The sequence below is a fragment of the Bison bison genome, unplaced genomic scaffold, assembly GCF_000754665.1.
Source record: "Bison bison bison isolate TAMUID 2011002044 unplaced genomic scaffold, Bison_UMD1.0 scf7180017864041, whole genome shotgun sequence".
Lineage (NCBI taxonomy): Eukaryota > Metazoa > Chordata > Mammalia > Artiodactyla > Bovidae > Bison > Bison bison.
The window spans coordinates 1,638,468-1,661,836 of NW_011494613.1; the positions used below are offsets into that span (position 1 = coordinate 1,638,468).

Consider the following 23,369-nt stretch of genomic DNA (forward strand, 5'->3'; position numbering starts at 1 on the left):
CTACTAAGTCGCTTCAGTCGTGTCCGACTCTGTGCGACCCCATAGACGGCAGCCTACCAGGCTCCCCCGTCCCTGGGATTCTCCAGGCAAGAACACTGGAGTGGGTTGCCATTTCCTTCTCCATACATTCAGGGCTACTAGTCCCCTAACCTAATGACCCTTAGGACTAGGTAGCCAGACTTAGACATGCTCACCCTACTTCACACATTTCTGACTGAGCTCTTGCCCATGATATCCACCCCTACCCTCCAAGCCCCATCCTCGACTGACCCTGGTGTTTCCCTGTGTGACCACCCTCCTTGGTGTGGCACAACCACTTCTCCTGGGAACTATGAGTAACAAGCTATCTTTTAACAGCAATCATCTCCTGATTTGTTGGCCTCATTATACCTGGATGTTTTAAAATTATTTATTTACATTTTTTACTGACATACAACATTATATTAGTTTCAGGTGTACATGATTCAACATTTGTATGCACTATAAAATAATCACCCGAATAAGTAGTTACCACCTGCCACCAAAATTACAAAAAAAATTTTTTTCTTGTGGTAAGAACTTCTAATATTTAGTTTCTTAGCAACTTTCAAATTCACAACAATTGTCATCAACTACAGTTCCCATGCTGTCCACTACATCCTGATGACTTATTTTATTTACTTTCTGACAAGAAGTTTGTAACTCTAAATCCCCTTCACCAATTTTGCCCACCCTCAAATCCCACGCGCTCCCCTGTTCAAACCACCCCCCGCCTCCCCCAGCAACCATGAATCCTTTCTCCATGAGTTTTGTTTTATAAATCCCACATTTAAAAACATGGCCTTGGATTAACCAGTTAAAAATGTACAGACATTTTAAAATATATATTAACAAACTACACAAAATTTTTAAAATAATGATGGAAAAGATGAATCTTACTTTCTTGAAGGTTGAGTGGAGGATTAATGAGGTTATCTAAAGTTCGAGGTCCACATTCAGACTGTGGTGCTGAAAATCCGGGGATTAAGCATGAAAACATCCAAAGCTGTTCTTTGCTACAGTTATTCTGAAGAGCTTGCAACCATAATAAGAAAAGCCGAACACCTTCCCGCCTAATCTAAAATGAAATGAAATGAAAAACAGTAGTTTTATTTAAAATGGAAATATTTTCTTCCTTCCACGCCAAAATTCTCTGGAAGATGGTTACAGACTGATACTCTCCAAAGGAGAGGAAGAAAAGGAAGGCAGGCAGGAGAGGGAGACAGAATGATAGCCATGACAATTTACTGACCCCCTTAGCACTTATAAATCTAAATTTATGGATTCTGAACAAATAAACTTGGTGTCTAACTACCTAAGGAGTTCATGATCTGAGCCACAGTCAGCTCCTGGTCTTGTTTTTGCTGACTGTGTAGAGCTTCTCCATCTTTGGCTGCAAAGAATATAATCAATCTGATTTCAGTGTTGACCATCTGGTGATGTCCATGTGTAGTCTTCTCTTGTGTTGTTGGAAGAGGGTGTTTGCTACAACCAATGTGTTCTCTTGGCAGAACTCTATTAGCCTTTGCCCTGCTTCATTCTGTACTCCAAGGCCAAATTTGCCTGTTACTCCAGGTGTTTCTTGACTTCCTACTTTTGCATTCCAGTCCCCTATGATGAAAAGGACATCTTCTTTGGGTGTTAGTTCTAGAAGGTCTTGTAGGTCTTCATAGAACTGTTCAACTTCACCTTCTTCAGCGTTACTGGTTGGGGCTTTAAGAGATTTAAGATTTAAGGGACTAGATCCGATAGAGTGCCTGATGAACTATGGATGGAGGTACGTGACACTGTACAGGAGACAGGAATCAAGACCATCCCAAGAAAAAGAAATGCAAAAAAGCAAAATGGCTGTCTGGGAAGGCTTTACAAATGGCTGTGAAAAGAAAGGAGCGAAAAGTAAAGGAGAAAAGGAAAGGTATTCCCATTTGAATGCAGGGTTCCAAAGAATAGCAAGGAGAGAGAAGAAAGCCTCCCTCAGCCATCAATGCAAAGAAGTAGAGGAAAACAATAGAATGGGAAAGACTAGAGATCTCTTCAGGAAAATTAGAGATACCAAGGGAACATTTCATGCAAAGATGGGCTCAATAAAGGACAGAAATGGTAGGGACCTAATGGAAGCAGAAGATATTAAGAAGAGGTGGCAAGAATATACAGAAGAACTTTACAAAGAAGATCTTCATGACCCAGATAATCACAATGGTGTGGTCACTGACCTAGAGCCAGACATCCTGGAATGTGAAGTTAAGTGGGCTTTAGGAAACATCACTATGAACAAAGCTAGTGGAGGTGATGGAATTCCATTTGAGCTATTTCACATCCTGAAAGATGATGCTGTGAAAGTGCTGCACTCAATATGCCAGCAAATTTGGAAAACTCGGCAGTGGCCACAGGACTGGAAAAGGTCGGTTTTCATTCCAATCCCAAAGAATGGTAATGCCAAAGAATGCTCAAACTACCGCACAATTGCACTCATCTCACACGCTAGTAAAGTAAAGCTCAAAATTCTCCAAGCCAGGCTTCAGCAATACATGAAACGTGAACTTTCAGATGTTCAAGCTGGTTTTAGAAAAGGCAGAGGAACCAGAGATCAAATTGCCAACATCCGCTGCATCATCAAAAAAGCAAAAGAGTTCCAGAAAAATATCTATTTCTGCTTTATTGACTATGACAAAGCCTTTGACTGTGTGAATCACAATAAACTATGGAAAATTCTGAAAGAGATGGGAATACCAGACCACCTGACCTGCCTCTTGAGAAACCTATATGCAGGTCAGGAACCAATAGTTAGAACTGGACATGGAACAACAGACTGGTTCCAAATAGGAAAAGGAGTACGTCAAGGCTGTATATTGTCACCCTGCTTATTTAACTTCTATGCAGAGTACATCATGAGAAACGCTGGGCTGGAAGAAACACAAGCTGGAATCAAGACTGCCAGGAGAAATATCAATAACCTCAGATATGGAGATGACACTACCCTTATGGCAGAAAGTGAAGAACTAAAGAGCCTCTTGATGAAAGTAAAAGAGGAGAGTGAAAAAGTTGGCTTAAAGCTCAACATTCAGAAAACTAAGATCATGGCATCCGGTCCCATCGCTTCATGGCAAATAGATGGAGAAACAGTGGAAACAGTGGCTGACTTTATTTTTCTGGGCTCCAAAAGCACTGTAGAAGGTGACTGCAGTCATGAAATCAAAAGACGCTTACTCCTTGGAAGGAAAGTTATGACCAACCTAGTCAGCATATTAAAAAGCAGAGACATTCCTTTGCCAACAAAGGTCCGTCTAGTCAAGGCTATGGTTTTTCCAGTGGTCATGTGTGGATGTGAGAGTTGGACTATAAAGAAAGCTGAGTACTGAAGAATTGATGCTTTTCAACTGTGGTGTTGGAGAAGACTCTTGAGAGTCCCTTGGACTGCAAGGAAATCCAACTAGTCCATCCTAAAGGAAATCAGTCCTGGGTGTTCATTGGAAGGACTGATGCTGAAGCTGAAACTCCAGTACTTTGGCCACCCCATGCGAAGAGTTGACTCACTGGAAAAGACCCTGATGCTGGGAAAGATTGAGGGCAGGAGGAGAAGGGGACGACAGAGGATGAGATGGTTGGATGGCATCACTGACTCGATGGACATGGGTTTGGGTAGATTCTGGGTGTTGATGATGGACAGGGAGGCCTGGTGTGCTGCGGTTCGTGGGGTCACAAAGAATTGGACATAACTCAATGACTGAACTGAACTACTTAAAGCTATCAGGTAATTTTTACACTATAACTTTCACTTATAGAAAATCAAAATCATTTCCTTCTTGTTAACTTCCGTTCTTCCCCACATTGCCACTCTAATCCAAGAAGAAAGGAGAGACGGCAATGACCACTCCTTGGTATAACTATTAACTGCTAAAAGGAGGAATGGTCATGGAGATCCGGATGCACTGCTAACTCACTGCTCTTGTCCTTTAAAGGCTTAGCAGCCTGAAATTATCTCATGTATTTAATTTGCTTCTAAAGGGCAAATTTGGCCTATTACTGTATCTTTAAACAACTAGAACAATGCCCAATACACAGAAAATACATATTTAAACTGAACAATGCTCTTTCAGGAAGACAAAAGGAGAAAACAAAGCAAACTCCAAATCTCCAAGCAAACCACAAAGTTCTTCACTAACCTAACCTCACTGATAGCTTCGGATATTCCTCTATCACAGCTTTGTACACAACTGAGCTTCCAAGGTGGTGCTAGTGGTAAAGAACCCACCTGCCAATGCAGGAGATGTAACAGAATCAAGGCTCAATCCCTGGGTCGGAAAAATCCCCTTGAGAAGGGTATGGCAACCCACTCTTGTATTCTTGCCTGGAGAATCCTGGACAGAGGAGCCTGGTGGGCTACAGTCCACAGGGTAGCACAGAGTTGGACACAACTGAAGCAACTTAGCACACATGCATGGTTTGTAAACAGCCACTGCCAAAGCTAGACATCTGTTGCCACCCTCTCAGTTCAGTTAGAAACAGGACAAAGCTGTAGGAAGGCTTATCCCGTTGTACTGCAAACCCAAACCTTGACACCAAAAGTACCTACAATGAGACTTTTACCCAACTTACAGCAAGATGCTTTTGGACTGAGAAGCTTTTCTAACCACAGCACAATGGAATAATAAAAAAGAAGAAAAAATAATAATAATGAACAAACCATTTTTAACAGATGTACTACTTCCCTCTATATCTCAGGATAGCTATGGTAAAATGAAGAATTATTTGTTGAATAGCTTAATAATTTGTATCTTCTGGGGACCACAGGGCAAAGCACAGTTGTCCCTCAGTATCTATGGGGTAATGCTTCCAGGACCTCCCCTACCATGGATACCAAAATCAGCATATGCTCAAGTCCAATATATAAAATGATATGGATGTACAGCCCATGGACATCAAGAGCTGACTATGTTTCTGCCAAATGAGTCAAATGCAGTGGTAAAACCACAAAAAGTTTTCAATAGCATGGTCAACCTCATGTATACTGAGCATGCTGCTATTTTTTAAGTGATTTCACTTCAATCCAGGGAACTGAAGATTATTCATATTTATTTAGGAAAACAATGATGCAGGCAAGTGGAGCAGTTGACTATATGCTTTACTCAGTTAAAAAAAAAAAAAAAAACCTACAGAAATGGGGCTTTCCCGGTGGCTCAGTGGTAAAGAAACCACCTGCCAATGTAGGACACAAGGGTTCAATTCCTGTCCAGAAAGATCCCACATGCCACAGAGCAACCAGGCCTGAGTGCCACAACTACCAAGCCTGTACTTGACAGCCTGGGAGCCACAAGAAAAGCCACTGCAATGAGAAGCCAGGACACAACTGGAGTAGCCCTCACTTGCCACAACTAGAAAAAGCCTGTGCAGCAACGAAGACCCAGCACAGCTGAAAATAATCAATTCAAATAATTTTTTAAATATAAAAAAGAAATATAATTACATTATACCTTCAAGGAGTTTCCTGTGTGTAGTAGTTTCTTTAAAATCAATCCTGAAAAGAAAACATGATTTTAAACATTCATATCTTATTCATTTCTAAATGTCAAGAGTTATCAGTAAGACTTGAAAACACTTTAAAAACAAGTCCCTGGTCACCTCCAAATTATTCTTGGTGACCTTAACATCCCTCTGGCCATAGTCTTGGGATAGAGGGCATATAAAAAGTCACCATTTTAACACATGGTTTACTGGAATTAAATATGATTTATCCTATTAAAACAAACAATAAAACCAAAATTGCATTTAAGGCAACAATCTATATATTTTACTGAATTGAACTGAAGAATATAAATAAATACTTTTACCATCACTAATACAAATAAAAACCACTGTAGAAAATTTTATAGTTAATCAAATAAACACCTGAAACTGTAGTATTTCTTAACAAACGTTTCCCCTGTACTACTTTCTCTTTTCAAAATACTCAGAGTATTCAAAATACTTTTTCTTATAATTATACAATATTTCAAAGCTATAATAAAATAATGAAATAATATTCACAACCAGAAGTCCACCATTCAGTTTGAACAAATCTAAATAGTCTCATGTTTCCTATAATTTCAAGATTTCATTTATTTGTTATTTATAATGTTTTATATAAGTATCACTTAAGCCTCCCATGAACTCATCCTGAATCATTTTCCTGCTTCCCTCCCCAAAAGAAATCTTATCCAGATTTTGTTATTAATTATCTCCAAAAATATTTTATTACTATTTATAAATCTATAAAATATTTAGAAATAGTTTCTATGTGTAAAATTTATACCAGTAACAAAATTTCCTCTACAGCTATTTGTTCTAATCTTGCATCTTTATTCTTTCTAGTAACACCAAGATTACAAATTTTTATATGAAATATATATATAAAATGATTAAGACTGTGACTCTATTGCTTAAGTTTTATTTATCGTACTAAAATAAGTTTTAATATTTCAACAAATCGTGTTGATTTATCTGCAATTCCCTTCCTCGTGTCTGAGCAAATTCAGTTTCTTAAAACAATTCTATATAAAGCCTCGGTCTTAATTAGCTCTCCTAAAAAATCTATACATGCTAAATGCATTGTAGTATCACCGATTGAACCCTGGAAGAGAAAAAGAAGTGGAAAACTAATCACATCTGATAAGCGTTTTTAATCATGCATGGGCAGTAAATTCTGTCGGATGCTTTTTCTGCTACTGGCATTACAGTCAAGTAAACATCACAGTCAGCATTACAGGTGGTTTTGTCATTTATTCTATTAATACTGTATTTTTCACAAAATGCTTATCAAATATTAAACCAACCTTGCATCCCTGAGATAAATCCCAATTGGTTACCATTTACATAGTCTTTTTGTCATACTACTAAATTTAGTTTGTTAATAAATTATTAAAGATTTTTGCCTCTGTGTTTATGATGGATATTGAACACTACTGTGTTCTTTTGTGAGGTCTTTAATCTGGCTTTATTATCAAGATAATAATAGACATGTACATAGACTGGGAAGAGTTCCTTTATTTTCTGAAAGAGTTTGTGACCAATTGATATTACATCTTTTTAAGATATTTGGAATTAAGCTTTCCTTTGTGAGAAGATTTATAATTGTTACTTTAAGAGCCCCAGAGATTAAAAAATTATAGAAATTAGATGGTATATTTGAAATGAAACCTTCTCAATTAGTAGATGTTTTTAAAGTATTCAACAACAGGGAACAACGACAGACCCAAGGAGATACAAAATGGAATACAGCTTTTCTGGCAGCAGCACTGAGAGTGAGTAATCTAAATGAGGGCTTCCAGGTGGCTCAGTGGTAAAGAATCTGCCACCAGTGCAGGAAATGTGGGTTCAGTCCCTAGGCTGGGAAGATCCACTGGAGAAGGAAAGGGCAACCCACTCCACTATTTCTGCCTGGAAAATGCCATGGAAAGAAAAGCCTGGCAGGCTACAGTCCACGGGGTCACAAAGCATGGGACACAACTGAGGGACTGAGCACATTCTTTTTTGAGTCAGTTTGAATAATTTCTATCTTTCTATAAATTTGCTGATTTTATTAAAACTGCCTTGGGTCTTCCCTGGTAATCCAGTGCCTAAGATTCCATACTCCCAAATATAGGGGGCCTGGGTTACATCCCTGGTCAGGGAACTAGATCTCACATGCTGCAACAAAGACTCAGCACAGTCAAATAAATAAATATGTTAAAGAAAAAACTGCCTAACTTGTTAGCGTAAAGTTGTTCAAGTTACTTTTTTTAAGGATTCTTACTCTTGCCTGGAAAATCCCATGGATGGAGGAGCCTGGTAGGCTGCAGTCCACGGGGTCGCTAAGAATCGGACACGACTGAGCGACTTCACTTTCACTTTTCACTTTCATGCATTGGAGAAGGAAATGGCAACCCACTCCAGTATTCTTGCCTGGAGAATCCCAGTGACGGGGGAGCCTGGTGGGCTGCCGTCTATGGGGTCACACAGAGTTGGACACGACTGAAGTGACTTGGAGGAGGAGGAGTGACAAAGAAAAATGACCACTGATATATCTTCTCAAATTGGACATTTACTGGACTACTACTAAACATGACAACTAGATAGCCCAAAGCTCTTTTACATATTGAAGACTACATTCCTCAGTAGAAAAACTTTACAAGTTCAGATGTCTAGAGAAGTTTCTTCATAGATAACCAAGAACATTTTAATGATTATGAAATAAAAAATAGGATTTCCCTATTCTATTAAGCACCTTATCATGCTTATTAGCAATTTATATGTCTTCTTTGGTATGCTGCTGCTAAGTCGCTTCAGTCGTGTCCGACTCTGTGCGACCCCATGGACGGAAGCCCAGCAGGCTCCCCCCGGTCCCTGGGATTCTCCAGGCAAGAACACTGGAGTGGGTTGCCATTTCCTTCTCCAATGCATGAAAGTGAAAAAATAAAGTGAAGTCGCTCAGTTGTGTCCGACTCCTAGCGACCCCATGGACTGCAGCCCACCAGGCCCCTCCGTCCATGGGATTTTCCAGGCAAGAGTACTGGAGTGTGTTGCCATTGCCTTCTCTGCTTTGGTATGATATATATGCAAATATTTTGCATATTTAAAAAACTTATCTGTCTTACTGAGTTGCCAGAGTTCTTTATATATTAAGGACACATCATTTTTAGTCTTGAGCTTTATCAAAAAAGTTTATTCTCAACAGGCTTTATTATCACTGATGTATAGAACAGTCTTTTGGATTCTGTGGGAGAGGGAGAGGGTAGGATGATTTGGGAGAATGGCATTGAAATATGTATAATATGATATATGAAACGAGTCGCCAGTCCAGGTTCGATGCACGATACTGGATGCTTGGGGCTGGTGCAATGGGACGACTCAGAGGGATGGTACAGGGAGGGAGGAGGGTTCAGGATGAGGAACACATGTATACCTGTGGTGGATTCATTTTGATATATGGCAAAATCAATACAATATTGTAAAGTTAAAAAATAAAATAAATTTTAAAAATAAATTAAAAAAATAAAATTTTGTCTTTTTTAGCCCCTGCATCAATATCCATCCTATATGTAGTTTCTTTTGCTTCCAGAACTGCTAATTGGGATGACTTATAGTTTCAAAGCCTCACAGATTTTATTTGCTACAACTGATTAAGAATTGTAGGGCCTAAATAAATCTATGACTCTTTTTTATAAGGAAAATACAATTTTTACAAATGAATATAAGGCCTATAACATTCTACTTCAACAATGTAGGTATGGTGGCTGGCTGTGTATTCACAAGAGAAAGGCCACGAGAATCACTAGCAATCACCTTTGTTCTAATTGAGACACTGAACCAAAGCCAGAAATTGCCTACCTGCAGATTCCTTTTTCATCCAAGAGGGAAAAAAGGCTTACAATGAGAGTCAGAGAGTCCTGTGGCAATGCTATGATTATGAAAGAACCAGACTCCAAGCCAGCCAGCATCTTGGCTTAACTCCTTGTAAGAGAAGCCTATGACCTGCCTATCTGGTTCTTCACAGTAATCTACAGCAGGGCTGCATGTTTTTCCTTTCCCCTTTTCCTTTTCAGCTTCATTTCTTGATCTGGGAAGTTCTACTTTGGCTCTTCAAGCAGTAAGCTAAACCCCAGGTTCCCTCTTTTTTTTTTTTTAATGGAGCAAACTGCCAACTTTACACTGCTTGCTTTCAAACCTGGAACCCATGGCTCTCTTATACTTGGCACTTTGCATTTTGTCTTCCATTTCTGATTACAGAATATTTACTTTGATATAGAATCTACTTTTATTTTTAGGCTTTATAGTTTATCATTATTGCTAACATATTCACAGTAACAACAGGTGGATCAAAGAAATTTAACATGCCACTATGAAACTTAACAGGCCTTCATGTATGTTTTTATCTTATATTCCCAGTAAGTTTAATTCTGTATTCTTTATTTATTTTTACTAAAATATAAACTATGAACTCATTTCAAGTAATAACCAACTCATTAACAGAATATGTTCAAATATTATCATTTATTTCAAATGTGAAATAGTATTTACATTACTTACCAATACTATGAAACTGCCATCGCTGATGAATTCTTTCTGGAAGAAGTTGTAAAATTTTCTAAAAATCAATATGAATAAAACAAAGAAACGTATGAAAAGCAAGTAACAAGTCCACATCTTGAACAACGTGAAAAATTAAAGAACTTACACAAAGCCTTTAAGAGTTTGTTAAGCAGAAGATAGTATTACAAATACAAAATCATCTTTGAGCTAGTCTGATGGTAGTGGCACTACTTCAGCACTGGCATACTGATCATTATATGAAAACTCCAGAAATCAACAAGCTATACTAACTAAGTCTTGGAACAGGAAATTGATGAAATTTATCTTTTATAATGATGTAAAAATTATATTTCTCTTTAGTGAATAAATGCTGTATTTTTTAATGCTTGTTTTCTATTAGACTTTCTGTGGAAACTACTGATCTGTTCTAAATTCTTTTAGATACTAGTATCTTATATTTTCTCTTCAAGTAGTTCTTTCTTTCTCCTATTTTGATAAACCTAAGAGGGGAAATATTTTGCTTTCACAAAAATCCTATCAAATACTTGTACTAAATTAATCACATGAACCCAAAGATACTTATATATTATAACAGCTGTAGGTATGAGAAAAAATTTTTTAAATTCAGGAGCCCTATGGTTAAGCTAACCCATACATACTTCTACAAGTTTGGAATATTTCTTACATATAATATCTTCAAAATTTTGTCTTTATTTTCCTCTACATATTGCACCTGTATGAATTATTCTACTTCAATAGTTGCCTTACTATGCTGTTGAACTATGTTCTCAATACTCATCTGCTTGCTGAATGGTATTTGTTATTATTGCTGCTCTATTTTATTACTATTTAGAGTCAACATTAATTGAATGTTCATAAGGGCCAAATAATAGACACTTTATATAAAGGATATTTCATTAATCCTCAAAACCATCCTAAAAGGAGTGATTCCATTTGCCATAACAAGTTAAAAAATGTGCTTAGGTTAGAAAGTGGAAAAACAGATTCCAGCTTCCATATTCCTATTTCCAGAATTAGTGCTTTCATACTATTCTGTTCAAAAAATGGTATGCCTGTTTTTACACTTCTCTATCTTCCTTTTGATAATCGTCTCTAGTCCTTCTTATATAAGAGGATGATAAAGAAATTATAAAGTTCTTCACAGACAGGTGCTATTCCCACATAAGATACAGAAAATTCTTCAGCCTTGCCCTCCTACATTTCTCCCATACTTAGCCAGCAACTGTATAGTTATATTTATTGCGGTATGGAAAGCGCTAAAATTATAGAAAACTAAAAGGACAAGTTTGTGAACTACTTAAAGTACTTCTACATTATCACTACTAAATTACACTTCATCATCTTTTTATTCAGTAATATAAAGATGAAAGAAATCATGTACACTCTTAACTACACAGAAGAAAACAGAGTATCAATCCTATGTCATAACATTCCACAATGATGCACCTATTCCAGAAAAAGGAAATCAGTTTATTTAGATAATTTCTTGATCTTTTAAATCATTAGTCTCTAAAGGTGGAAGTCAGATATTGTTACCATCCTAAGTACAAAAACAGCACCCAGGTTAAGTATTTTTTCCAAAAGATAAAAACCCTACATTTAACAGTTCTTTTCCTAATGAAATTTAGTGATGGATTATAGACAAACATTTCAGTTCAGATTAACAAATGACCAGTATATATTACATACAGAAAACTAAGGATTATGCTTTAATAGAAGGAATACCCTGAAAGAGCTTCTATTAACTAGTCAATGATCTCAATTTCCTAAATATAGTTTCACAAATGTCTGAAGGAATACTTTCCAGGAATTATCTTTTCTCTGTACATACTGTTTTATTCTTTCTCAAAATATCCATGCTTTAATATTCCCCTTGTAAACAATTAATGCAAACACTTTGGGAGGTAAATATGAGCAAATTCCTCAGGGTTAATGACTAACGAAAATTAACTGCAGAACTAGGTATCAAACCAGTTACTTCTTTTGGAATGCTTAAAAAAAAAACCACAAAACTTTCTTTTTTTAAGCTGTGACTGACTCAGCAACTGAGAAAGATCAAATTCTTTAAATTCTTCTAAACCATACTAAAATAGTCAATATACAAAACAGTGAATTTTAATTAGCAGTAAATAGTTCAATCTTTAGAAACTGATTTCTAAATTCTTTATGCCTTTCAAAACACAAGGTCTAATTAATCCTGGCTGTTTCCTGATTGCTAAAATCCTCAATAAAGATTGGAATACTCCTATCACTATTTGATTTGAAAACCAGAATGAAGAGTAAGGAGTTATTTGAAAAGCATGTGTGTCCCTCATTTTTATCACTGTGCCAAAAATAAGACAGAAGTTTTAACAGAGTATCATATGTTGTTATTTCTTTCTGCTTATTTAGCAATACAAACTTGCCCCGCCCCAATAAAAAGTAATGTGGTAAAACAACAATGTATAAAATGTTTAAAATTATTCTATACAAGTTTTCAATGAAAAGCAGTTAAAGCAGAAACTATGAACTCCTTAGGTATATAACAGTTCCATGAATTTATCCTCTCAAGTAAGTATGTTTTAGAATTTCTTAAAAAAAATTCTCCATTTGTGTAAACATCCCACAAATTAAAATTTTTATTGCTTGTAAACACCATAAATATTGTACCATTTGTGACTTCAAATGCATAAAACCATTAATTCTATCTGTACCTAAAATATACCTCAGAATTTTTTTTAGGTTAAACAATAGAATTTAGTTTTTAAAAAGCATGGCAGATTCACAGTGCTTGTTAATATTCAATATATTCCTTTGTATGTTCCAAAAATTAATTTTGGGAAAAAAGTTACATGGGTAGGTACGTACCTCAAAAATAAAAAGTATAGCATCCAATTCCTCCCTTTGAGACTTGTGACCTAAAACATTTTTACAGAAAAATATTTAAACATTATCATTTTGTCCTCAATGTCAACAACCACTTAAAAAGCTTAAAATATTTCAGGCATAGTTTTTTCTCAGTGATTCTTTAATAAAATATTTAAAGTGTATTCTGTTCAATGTGTAGACAATATCATAGCATCTCTACTTTTTTTAGACAATTACATTTAGGTTTTACATATTTATGTCTAAAAAATAAATAATAATATATTGTGGTAAACACTTAAGTGAGCTCTTCAAAATGAAATTATGAAAATGACTGCTCAAACCTGACACATGGCCCTAGGGCAGAGTAAAGGTGAGAAAACAAATCTGACCAGAGAAAAGGCCAATCTTCTAAGCCTTTTCAAAATAATAAGGGTATTATTAATACTACTAACCCACAGTGTGAGCAGGGTGTCTACAAGCCATCTGAGAGGAGAAGTGAAATAATACTAAAATTCCAATGTGAAAAAGTCTATTTTAAGTGAATGTTTATGACAATTATTTGAAACATCAGCGTAAGCCAGGATTGATTTTAACATCTTACCTTTCTGTTTAAGACTAGCTTCAATAGTAACAAAATTCTCAAAAAACACATAATATATATGTGAAAAATGTTGGTCAAAAAACTGTTTAAGATCAATGGATTCTGCATTCTCTGAAAAATAAATGAAAACAAGTTTTAGTGATTAACTATTTATATCATGTTCAGCAAATATTTACTGTGGCAAGTTTCCTTCAAAAATGTCAAAGAACTGCTCTTAAACTTCTATTAAAATATTTGAGAGATTTATTTATACCTTATTCTCACAACTTAAGTTTTTAAAGATTTTATTTAGTTTTAATTTTAAAAACTGGCCAAATCAGGTTATCATAATCTTTGAAGAAAACAATGTCTCAGAAAGATTCACCCAAAATCATTAACCAAACCAAGTTTTATTTTCAACTCACAGCTTACATTTTGTAACTTCTCCCCAAGACAGTTAAAAATCAGTATTTCTAAGAGTAATAAAACATGACTAAAATACATTTTATTTTAAATATCTAACAGCCGGCTTTACAAATAGGGATTTAAGTATTACAAAACTCATAAAATACTGTTATAAGAACTGTCAGTGTAGTCCAAAGCACAGAAAACTAAACATTTAATTGTATCCACAGCAGCAAGAGAAGGCAATGGTAACCCACTCCAGTACTCTTGCCTGGGAAATCCCACGGACGGAGGAGCCTGGTAGGCTACAGTCCATGGGGTCGCAAAGAGTTGGACAAGACTGAGCAACTTCACTTTCACTTTTCACTTTCATGCACTGGAGAAGGAAATGGCAACCCACTCCAGTATGCTTGCCTGGAGAATCCCAGGGACGGGAGCCTGGTGGGCCGCCGTCTATGGGGTCGCACAGAGTCGGACACAACTGACGTGACTTAGCAAGCAGCACAGCAGCAAGTGTTAGGTACTAACACAAAATTACTTTCGAAACACAGGAAGGAGTGAAGGTGGGAAAAGAAGAAAAGCTTTGACAGAGAATGTATTATGTGAAAAGATCTTTACGGACAGGAAGGTATTTGGATATGATGTGGTGGTTTTGAATAAGTAAGACATTTTTGGCATAAACAAAAACATGAAGAAAACAGGATAGAATGCAGAAAATTCATTTATTTTGGCTAGCTTTGAGCATTTTGATAAAAATAAAATGGAAAAAATAGCCTTGATATGTCATGAAATGTCTTAAGTGCAAACTAAGGAAATGGCATTTATCATTTAAAGCAAGATACCTATACAGGTATACAGGTGCTTGTGCTTAGTCACTCTGTCTTGTCCAACGCTTTGCAACCTCATGGACTGCAGCCTGCCAGGCTCCTCTGTCCATGGGGATTCTCCAGGCAAGAATACCGGAGTGGGTTGCCATGCCCTTCTCCAGGGGATCTTTCCAACCCAGGGATCAAACCCAGGTCTCCCACACTGTAGGCGAATTCTTTACTGTCTGAGCCACCAGGGAAGCCTTAGAATAATGGAGTGGGTAGCCTCTCTCTTCTCCAGGGGATATTCCTGACCCAGGATTCAAACCAGGCTCTCCTGCATTGCAGGCAGATTCTTTACTTACACATTTTATTGTTTTCAGAGGGAATGAGAAAGTTGGGGAAAGGGGGAGGAATTAATAACTTTTATATACTTCCAACTATTCAAATTCATTTACAAAAAGCACGTGTCTCTTCTATAATAAACAAATTTGAAAAAAGCAACTGGAAAAAAAAAATTTTTTTTTCACACCCTGGGAGTAAAATATAGGATAAACTACTACTTGTTGGTAAACTCAAGTTAAAGGTAAGAATCAACTAATTTCTTGGAATGCTTTAAGGCTGAATAGAAGATTTCAGTATAAAGTTAAATATTAACAACATATACATAGCACTTTAAACTCTTTGTGGTATATTATCTTATCCTATGGATATTCTTAATAACTCCTGAGTTGATAGCTCATCTATGGAGTTTTCCAAGACCGTTTCCCTTTTCCTTCACCCTCCCAAAGGAAGGGATGGATGCCCTCTCCTCTCTATTTCTTTCTGTTCTCTACAATTCTCTCTCATGAAAGTAATTATGTCTCAAGTGTTTCCTTGTCTCTTTTCCAGGATTAGTCTATAGCTTCTTTAGGACAGAAAGTGTGTCTACCTTAGCATTTATAAAACCTAAGCACAGTGCTGAACATGCAAATGTGTTTTATTATAAATAAATAAATAATTTTAATTTTATTGTATTCACTTTGTAGCTTGGAAATTTGTATCTTGGAAAACACTGCATAACCTACTGACAAGCAAAATAGCATTGCTTCATCTTGACTGGAATAAGAACACCCAGGTTCTATTCCTACCTGTAACAGTATCTGTGTGACTCTTCAGAGAACTGTGGGGGGTAACACCTAACATAAACAATATTTCCCATATGCCAGACACTCTAAGTTCTTTATAGAAATTAATTCCTGTATTCCTCAAAACAGCACTATGAAAGAAGTACTATTATTATCCTGACTCTAAAGATGAAGAAACAAGCATAGAGAGTTTAAGTAATTCAGTTAGTGAGAAACAGAGTCATGGATTTAAACTCAACACAGCCTGGACTGAGCTTCCCCGGTGGCTCAGACTAAAGAATTCACCTGCGATGTGGGCAACCTGGGTTCGATCCCTGGTTTGGGAAGATCCCCTGGAGGAGGGCATGGCAACCCACTCTAGTATTCTTGTCTGGAGAATCCCCATGGGCAGAGGAGCCTGGCACGGTACAGTCCACGGGGTCTCAAAGAGTGAGACACGACTGAGTGACTAAGCACAGCACACACAGCCTGGACTTACTGCTTATGCTCTTAACCTCTATGTTATTCGGCCTCCAGTGTTAGCACATTTATAAGAAAAATAAGAAAAGAACAAAGATAAGAATAATAGTCACGAATATTAGTTAAACATATTTTAAAGAATACCAAAATAAAACACATACAACTAAAATAAACAGGAAAAGTATTCTATTTTCCCCATAGACTAGTTTGAAATAACAAAAAACTATGAAATCAGAATGAAATAAACTGCTATAATTATCACTAAATTTCCTGAAACTAATGTTTCTAACAAAACTAATGTCCCCAGGGAAAAAAAGAAAATGAGAACAAAAACAAAGCAAAACAAAAAAAAAATCAAAACATAACAGAAGCAAACGTGAATCAACTTAAGATTTTGCAACATTATTTAGGAGCCAAGACAGCCTCTATATCCTTCCCATATACTAGGTTAAACAAAGCCTGGAAACTACATACTAATAAAAAGTACTGGATCAAAATTTAGAAGTTTGTTTTTTAAATCTGTGTCTATTTATAATGATCTAATTAGCAAATAAAAACTCTTATAAAATACTTTTGCTCATCAATTCACAAAATTTACATGGTCGGGGGAAAATAGGAAAAGAAACACACAAAAAAAGTGGATATAAAAGGATAGGTATATATAAAATAATAATATAAAAGAAGGCTTCACTAATTTAAAAACAACTCTTTAAAATTATACCACAAGAGAAAGGAAAATATAAAAAGAAAAGAAAAGTAGGAAGAAAGATTATGGGAAAAACTTCTACCCAATACCTTTCTCCCCCTGTCAAATGACCATAACCCATTATGGGTATTGTTTTTTTCTCTTTCTGTGAATGCTTCCATTAATTTCAGTCAATATGGATCCTAATTATGTCACATTAGCTGGTACAACTGTCCCTGTGTATCAGCAGGTGATGGTTCCAGGAACCCATGAGATGCCAAAATCCAAACATACTCAAATTAAGTCCCTTACATAAAATGATATAATATCTGCATATAACTTACGCACATCCTCCCACACATTTTACACAATCTGTAGATTACTTATAAAACCTAACACGATATAAATGCTATATAAATAGCTGACTGGGTGCAGCGAATTCAAGTTTTGATTTCTGGAACTTTCTAGAACTATTTTTTTCTAACTATTTTGGATCCATGGTAGGTTGAATCTGAGGATGCAGACCCACCACTCCAAGATGGAGTGCCAATTATATTATTCTCTTATAGATACTGGATGCTTTGGGGGACAGGAAGCATGCCTTAGCTTCTTTAACCTTCAATATTTTTTTCAAAATTTTAATCTGAGGGAGTGCTCTGCATAGTGCTAAACTGATGGCTGGAACTTAAAAGCTTAAACATTCAAAAATTTCCCCAATTTTAGAAATACTTTTGTTTGATTTGTTTGTGAACTAGAGGTTCCTTAAAGTAATCAAATAAACATTTCAACTATAAATTAAGATTGAAGTTTCTGAGATTGTAAAAAACTGACTCAGGCTTAGGAATGCTTTGAAGACCTTTGGGAATACTAACTTCAAGTGGCAAAACAGTTCCAGACCTGAGTTTTCACAAATAAAATTTCAGATGTCTCTTTAAGATCTTTTTACGAATAACGTTAACATATCTATTTTCTACTACATACTTTGAAGATATTTAAGCTCTTGGTAACATACATAATTAAAAATTACAGTTTAGAAGCCAGTGTTCCTGAGCTTAAATTTCGAACACCTGTACTAATACCTCCCTTATAAAAGTTATCACATAACCCAAGTTGGAAGACCAAAAATTCAACAAATTTTGCAATATCATCATTCTTCCTTCTCACCTGTTAAAAAAAAAAATTACCATTTAGAACTTTTTCTCAAATAATGGCATTATATTACACTAAACTATGAAGCGTACTACAAGGAATCAGCTTCTAATAATAAAGTAACAATGCAAATTATTTCCTTAAAATAACCAATAATAATGAGGACTGATGCAACAATATGGTGAATAACACACCAAAAACCTCTCCAATTGCAGAGACGCAGAAATGCTGGATAAAAATAAATACAAGCTCAAAACGAGAGGGTAGGAGTGGAAATGAAGAAAAGAGAGTAAGGAGGAAAGGAGGAAGTGGGATGTTGGAAAAGGGCTAAGAGGGGAGAGGAAGATGCTAAGAATGTGGAATGGTGAAAGGTAGGAAGGGGTTGAAGGGGAAATATGGAGGGAAGGAGACTGGAAGGAAGGATGAAGAGAAGGGAGAAAGGTAAGGGGAAAGAAACGCAAAAATACAGTATTAAGATACAAACAATATGGAGTTAAGCACAAATAAGGAGGAAAGCAGAAGAGAAAAGTAGGAGGAAAAGAGGAGGGGGGGTAAAACTACACAAACAGGCTGGAAAATTATAAATAATACATTATCAAGTTCTAAAAAGAGGCAGATATATGAGAAGTGAGAAGAAACTGAGAAAATGGAGGAAGAAAAGAAAGGACAAAAGAAAGAAACAAATACTTGGGAGAGAGCCTGGTGCTCTTATTCAGAATGTTCTAACACAGAAGAAAAGCATGATGAAAATATTATATAAAGATGACGAGAGAAGATGGTAGAGTAGGAGAATGTGTGCTCATTTCCTCCTGCAAGAGCACCAAAATTGCAACTAGCTGTTGAACAACCATGGACAGGAGGACGCTAGAACCCACCAAAAAATGATACTCCATGTCCAAGACAAAGAGACCTGTAGTGAGACAGTAGAGCAGCACAATCACGGTAAAATGAAATCCAATAACCGCAGGGTGGGTGACCCACAAACTGTAGAACAGTAATACCAAAGAAGTTCTCCCACTGTTGCAAAGGTTCTGGACCTCACCCCAGGTTTCTTAGCCTGGGGATCTGATAAAGGGACTGGGAATCCCCATGCAATCAGACCTTGTGGGATAGCGGGATTTGATTACAGGACTTCCAGGGGCCTGGGGAAGAGGGAGACTCCAGTCTTGGAGAGCACAAACAAAATTTTGCACATATCAAGACCGAGAGGAAAGGAGCAGTGACCCCATAGGAGACTGAACCAAAATTACCTGCTAATGTTGTAGGGCTGCCTGTGGAGGCATGGGATGGCATGGGGACAGGGGCACTGGCAGGATCAGGCCAGTAAGGGCTCCCTTAGTGTAAATGCTCTTGGAGTTCACCATTAACGCTACCATAGAGCCCATAGACCCTAAGTCTGGGTCAGTTCAGTTGCTCAGTCATGTCCAACTCTTTGCCACTCCATGGACTGCAGCAGAGTGCCTGAAGAACTATGGACAGAGGTTCATGACATTGTACAGGAGGCAGTGATCAAGACCATCCTCAAGAAAAAGAAATGCAAAAAGGCCAAATGGTTGTCTGAGGAGGCCTTACAAATACCTGAGAAAAGAAGAGACGCTAAACGCAAAGGAGAAAAGGAAAGGTATACCCATTTGAAGGCAGAATTCCAAAGAATAGCAAGGGGAAATAAGAAAGGCTTCCTCAGTGATCAATGAAAACAAATGGAGGAAAACAACAGAATGGAAAAAACTAGAGATCTCATCAAGAAAATTAGAGATACCAAGGGAACATTTCATGCAAAGATGGGCTCAATAAAGGACAGAAATGGTATGGACCTAACAGAAGCAGAAGATATTAAGAGGTGGCAAGAATATACAGAAGAACTATACAAAAAAGATCTTCACGACCCAGATAACCATGATGGTGAGATCACTCACCTAGAGCCAGACATTCTGGAATGTGAAGTCAAGTGGGCCTTAGGAAATATCACTATGAACAAAGCTAGTGGAGGTGATGGAATTGCAGTTGAGCTATTTCAAATCCTAAAAGATGATGCTGTGAAAGTGCTACACTCAATATGCCAGCAAATCTGGAAAACTCAGCAGTGGCCACAGGACTGGAAAAGGTCGGTTTTCATTCTAATCCCAAAGAAAGGCAATGCCAAAGAATGTTCAAACTACCGCACAAGTGCACTCACCTCACACATAGCAAAGTAATGTTCAAAATCTTCCAAGCTAGGCTTCAACAGTACATGAACTGTGAACTTCCAGATGTTCAAGCTGGTTTTAGAAAAGGCAGAGGAACCAGAGATCAAATTGCCAACATCCACTGGATCATCGAAAAAGCCAGAGAGTTCCAGAAAAACATCTACTTCTGCTTTATTGACTATGCCAAAGCCTTTAACAGTGTGGATGACAACAAACTGTGGAAAATTCATAAAGAGATAGAAATATCAGACCACCAGTTAGAATATCAGCAACAGTTAGAACTGGACATGGAACAACAGACTGGTTCCAAATTGAGAAAGGAGTACGTCAGGGCTGTGTATTGTCCCCCTGCTGATTTAACTTATATGCAGAGTACATCATGAGAAATGCTGGACTGGACGAAGCACAAGCTGGAATCAAGATTGCTGGGAGAAATATCAATAACCTCAGATATGCAGATGACACCACCCTTATGGCAGAAAGCAAAGAGGAACCAAAAAGCCTCTTGATGAACGTGAAAAGAGGAGAGTGAAAAAGCTGGCTTAAAACTCCACATTCAGAAAACTAAGATCATGGCATCTGGTCCCATCACTTTAGAGCAAATTGATGAGGAAACACCAGAAACAGTGACAGACTATTTTGGGGGGCTCCAAAATCACTGCAGATGGTGATTGCAACCATGAAACTAAAAGACGCTTACTCCTTGGAAGGAAAGTTATGACCAACCTACACAGCTTATTAAAAAGCAGAGACATTACTTTACCAACAAAGGTCCATCTAGTCAAGGGTATGATTTTTCCAGTAGTCATGTATGGATGTGAGTTGGACTATAAAGAAAGCTGAGTGCTGAAGAACTGATGCATTGGAACTGTGGTGTTGGAGAAGATTCTTGAGAGTTCCTTGGACAGCAAGGAGATCCAACTGGTCCACCCTAAAGGAAATCAGTCCTGACTATTCATTGGAAGGACTGATGCTGAAGCTGAAACTCCAATACTTAGGCTACCTGATGCAAAGAAATGAGTCACTTGAAAAGACCCTGATACTGGGAAAAGGTAGAAGGCAGGAGGAGAAGGGGATGACAGAGGATGAGATGGTTGGATGGCATCACTGACTGAATGGACATGAGTTTGAGTAAACTCCAGGAGATGGCGATGGAGAGGGAGGCCTGGTGTGCTGCAGTCCATGGGGTTGCAAAGAGTCAGACATGATTGAGCAACTGAACTGAATCTATTTTGACAAAAAGCTCTATTTACCAGGAAGTCTTCAATTCTGCATGAATAGTTATAAAATATAAAAAGCAAAAACCAACAGCTATCTAAGGAAAAGCAACGTCACTTAAAGTGTGGTAGATTTTGCAGAGGGTGGGATGTATGGAGAAAGTGACATGGTAACACACATTACCATACCTAAAACAGAGTGCCAATGGGAATTTGCTGAATGACTCAGGGAACTCAAACCTGGACTTGTAACAACCTAGAGGGGTGGGGATGTGGAGGGAGTTTCAACAGGGAGAGGACGTATGTATACCTATGGCTGATTCATGTTGATGTTTGGTAGAAACCAACACAATACTGTAGAGCAATTATCCTTTCATTAAAAATAGATAAAAATTTTAAAGTATGGTAGATTTTAACACATCTGTCTCATATTTAGCAAAGATAAGGCTAGTAACTATGCATAAGATTTGAACACACAATTAGCACTTTACCCTTAAAACTCTGAATTCAATACAGTATACATCTTTTCATGTAAAAGTGAACTAGTAAGGACACAAACTAAAGAGAAAAAGAACCAAAAAAAACAGCACATACCATACTCTCTGGACTTTTCTGGTGGCTCAGAGGTAAAAACTCTGCCTGCAATGTAAGAGACCTGGATTCAATTCCTGGGACAGGAAGATGCCCTGGAGAAGAGAATGGCAACCCACTCGTCTTCTTGCCTGGAGAATCCCATGGACAGAGGAGCCTGGTGGGCTACCGTTCATGGGGTTACAGAGAGTCAGACACAACTGAGTGATTAACATGTGCTCTCTGACGAAAATTAAATAAAATTTAGAATTAATAACTAAAGTTAGCCCCCCATATAAAAGGAGGAAAGTGCTGGAGAGTACCTAATTCCCACAAGCCAGACTAGGAAAACTCACAATTGATGCAGCAATTAGCCCTAGAATGAACATTACTCCAGAGCCACCTAACATATCATAAAAAGAGATGCAAACAGATCAAACTGTTTTCAAGGTCATCTGAACAGAGCTCAATTTTATAGGTATACAAATATCCAGGATGAAATAAATTTATCTTGTCCGGTATTTAATTGAAGACTACCAGGCATGCAGAGAAGCAGGAAAACCTAAATCATAATGAAGAAAATAATCATCAAATCAAATTTAAACCAGATTTTAACACAGATGTTAGGCAGGCAGAAAAGGACATGAAGACAGTTATTCTAACTACATTCCACGTATCCAAAAAGTTGAGGATGGAAGCTGTATAAAAAGAACCATTCACATCGAGCTTCTAGGTATCAATCAAAATTACAATGTCTAAGGTGAAATGTTAAGAGATGTGTATATATAGGTACAAGGCATGCAAAAAAGCAAAATGGCTGTCTGGGGAGGCCTTACAAATAGCTGTGAAAAGAAGAAAAGCGAAAAGCAAAGGAGAAAAGGAAAGATATAAACATCTGAATGCAGAGTTCCAAAGAATAGCAAGAAGAGAGAAGAAAGCCTTCTTCAGCGATCAATGCAAAGAAATAGAGGATGGGAAAACAACAGAATGGGAAAGACTAGGGATCTCTTCAAGAAAATCAGAGATACCAAAGGAACATTTCATGCAAAGATGAGCTCGATAAAGGGCAGAAATGGTATGGACCTAACAGAAGCAGAAGATATTAAGACGAGATGGCAAGAATACACAGAAGAACTGTACAAAAAAGATCTTCAAGACCCAGATAATCACGATGGTGTGATCACTGACCTAGAGCCAGACATCCTGGAATGTGAAGTCAAGTGGGTCTTAGAAAGCATCACTACGAACAAAGCTA

At 37.2% G+C, this 23,369-nt stretch overlaps 1 protein-coding gene across 8 annotated transcripts in view; it reads right to left on the reverse strand.

Moving 5' to 3' along the window:
- The window catches only part of RALGAPA1 (Ral GTPase activating protein, alpha subunit 1 (catalytic)), a 211,085-nt gene that overhangs the window by 157,652 nt on the left and 30,064 nt on the right, over positions 1 to 23,369 (reverse strand). For all 8 annotated transcript variants that reach the window (XM_010835311.1, XM_010835310.1, XM_010835304.1 and 5 more), the window contains exons 2-6: positions 13,532 to 13,642; positions 12,931 to 12,980; positions 10,060 to 10,117; positions 5,490 to 5,533; positions 919 to 1,096 (exon numbers count right to left, since the gene is read on the reverse strand). In XM_010835311.1, the coding sequence (XP_010833613.1) occupies positions 919 to 1,096; positions 5,490 to 5,533; positions 10,060 to 10,117; positions 12,931 to 12,980; positions 13,532 to 13,642 (441 nt within the window). The remainder of the gene's footprint in view (positions 1 to 918; positions 1,097 to 5,489; positions 5,534 to 10,059; positions 10,118 to 12,930; positions 12,981 to 13,531; positions 13,643 to 23,369) is intronic.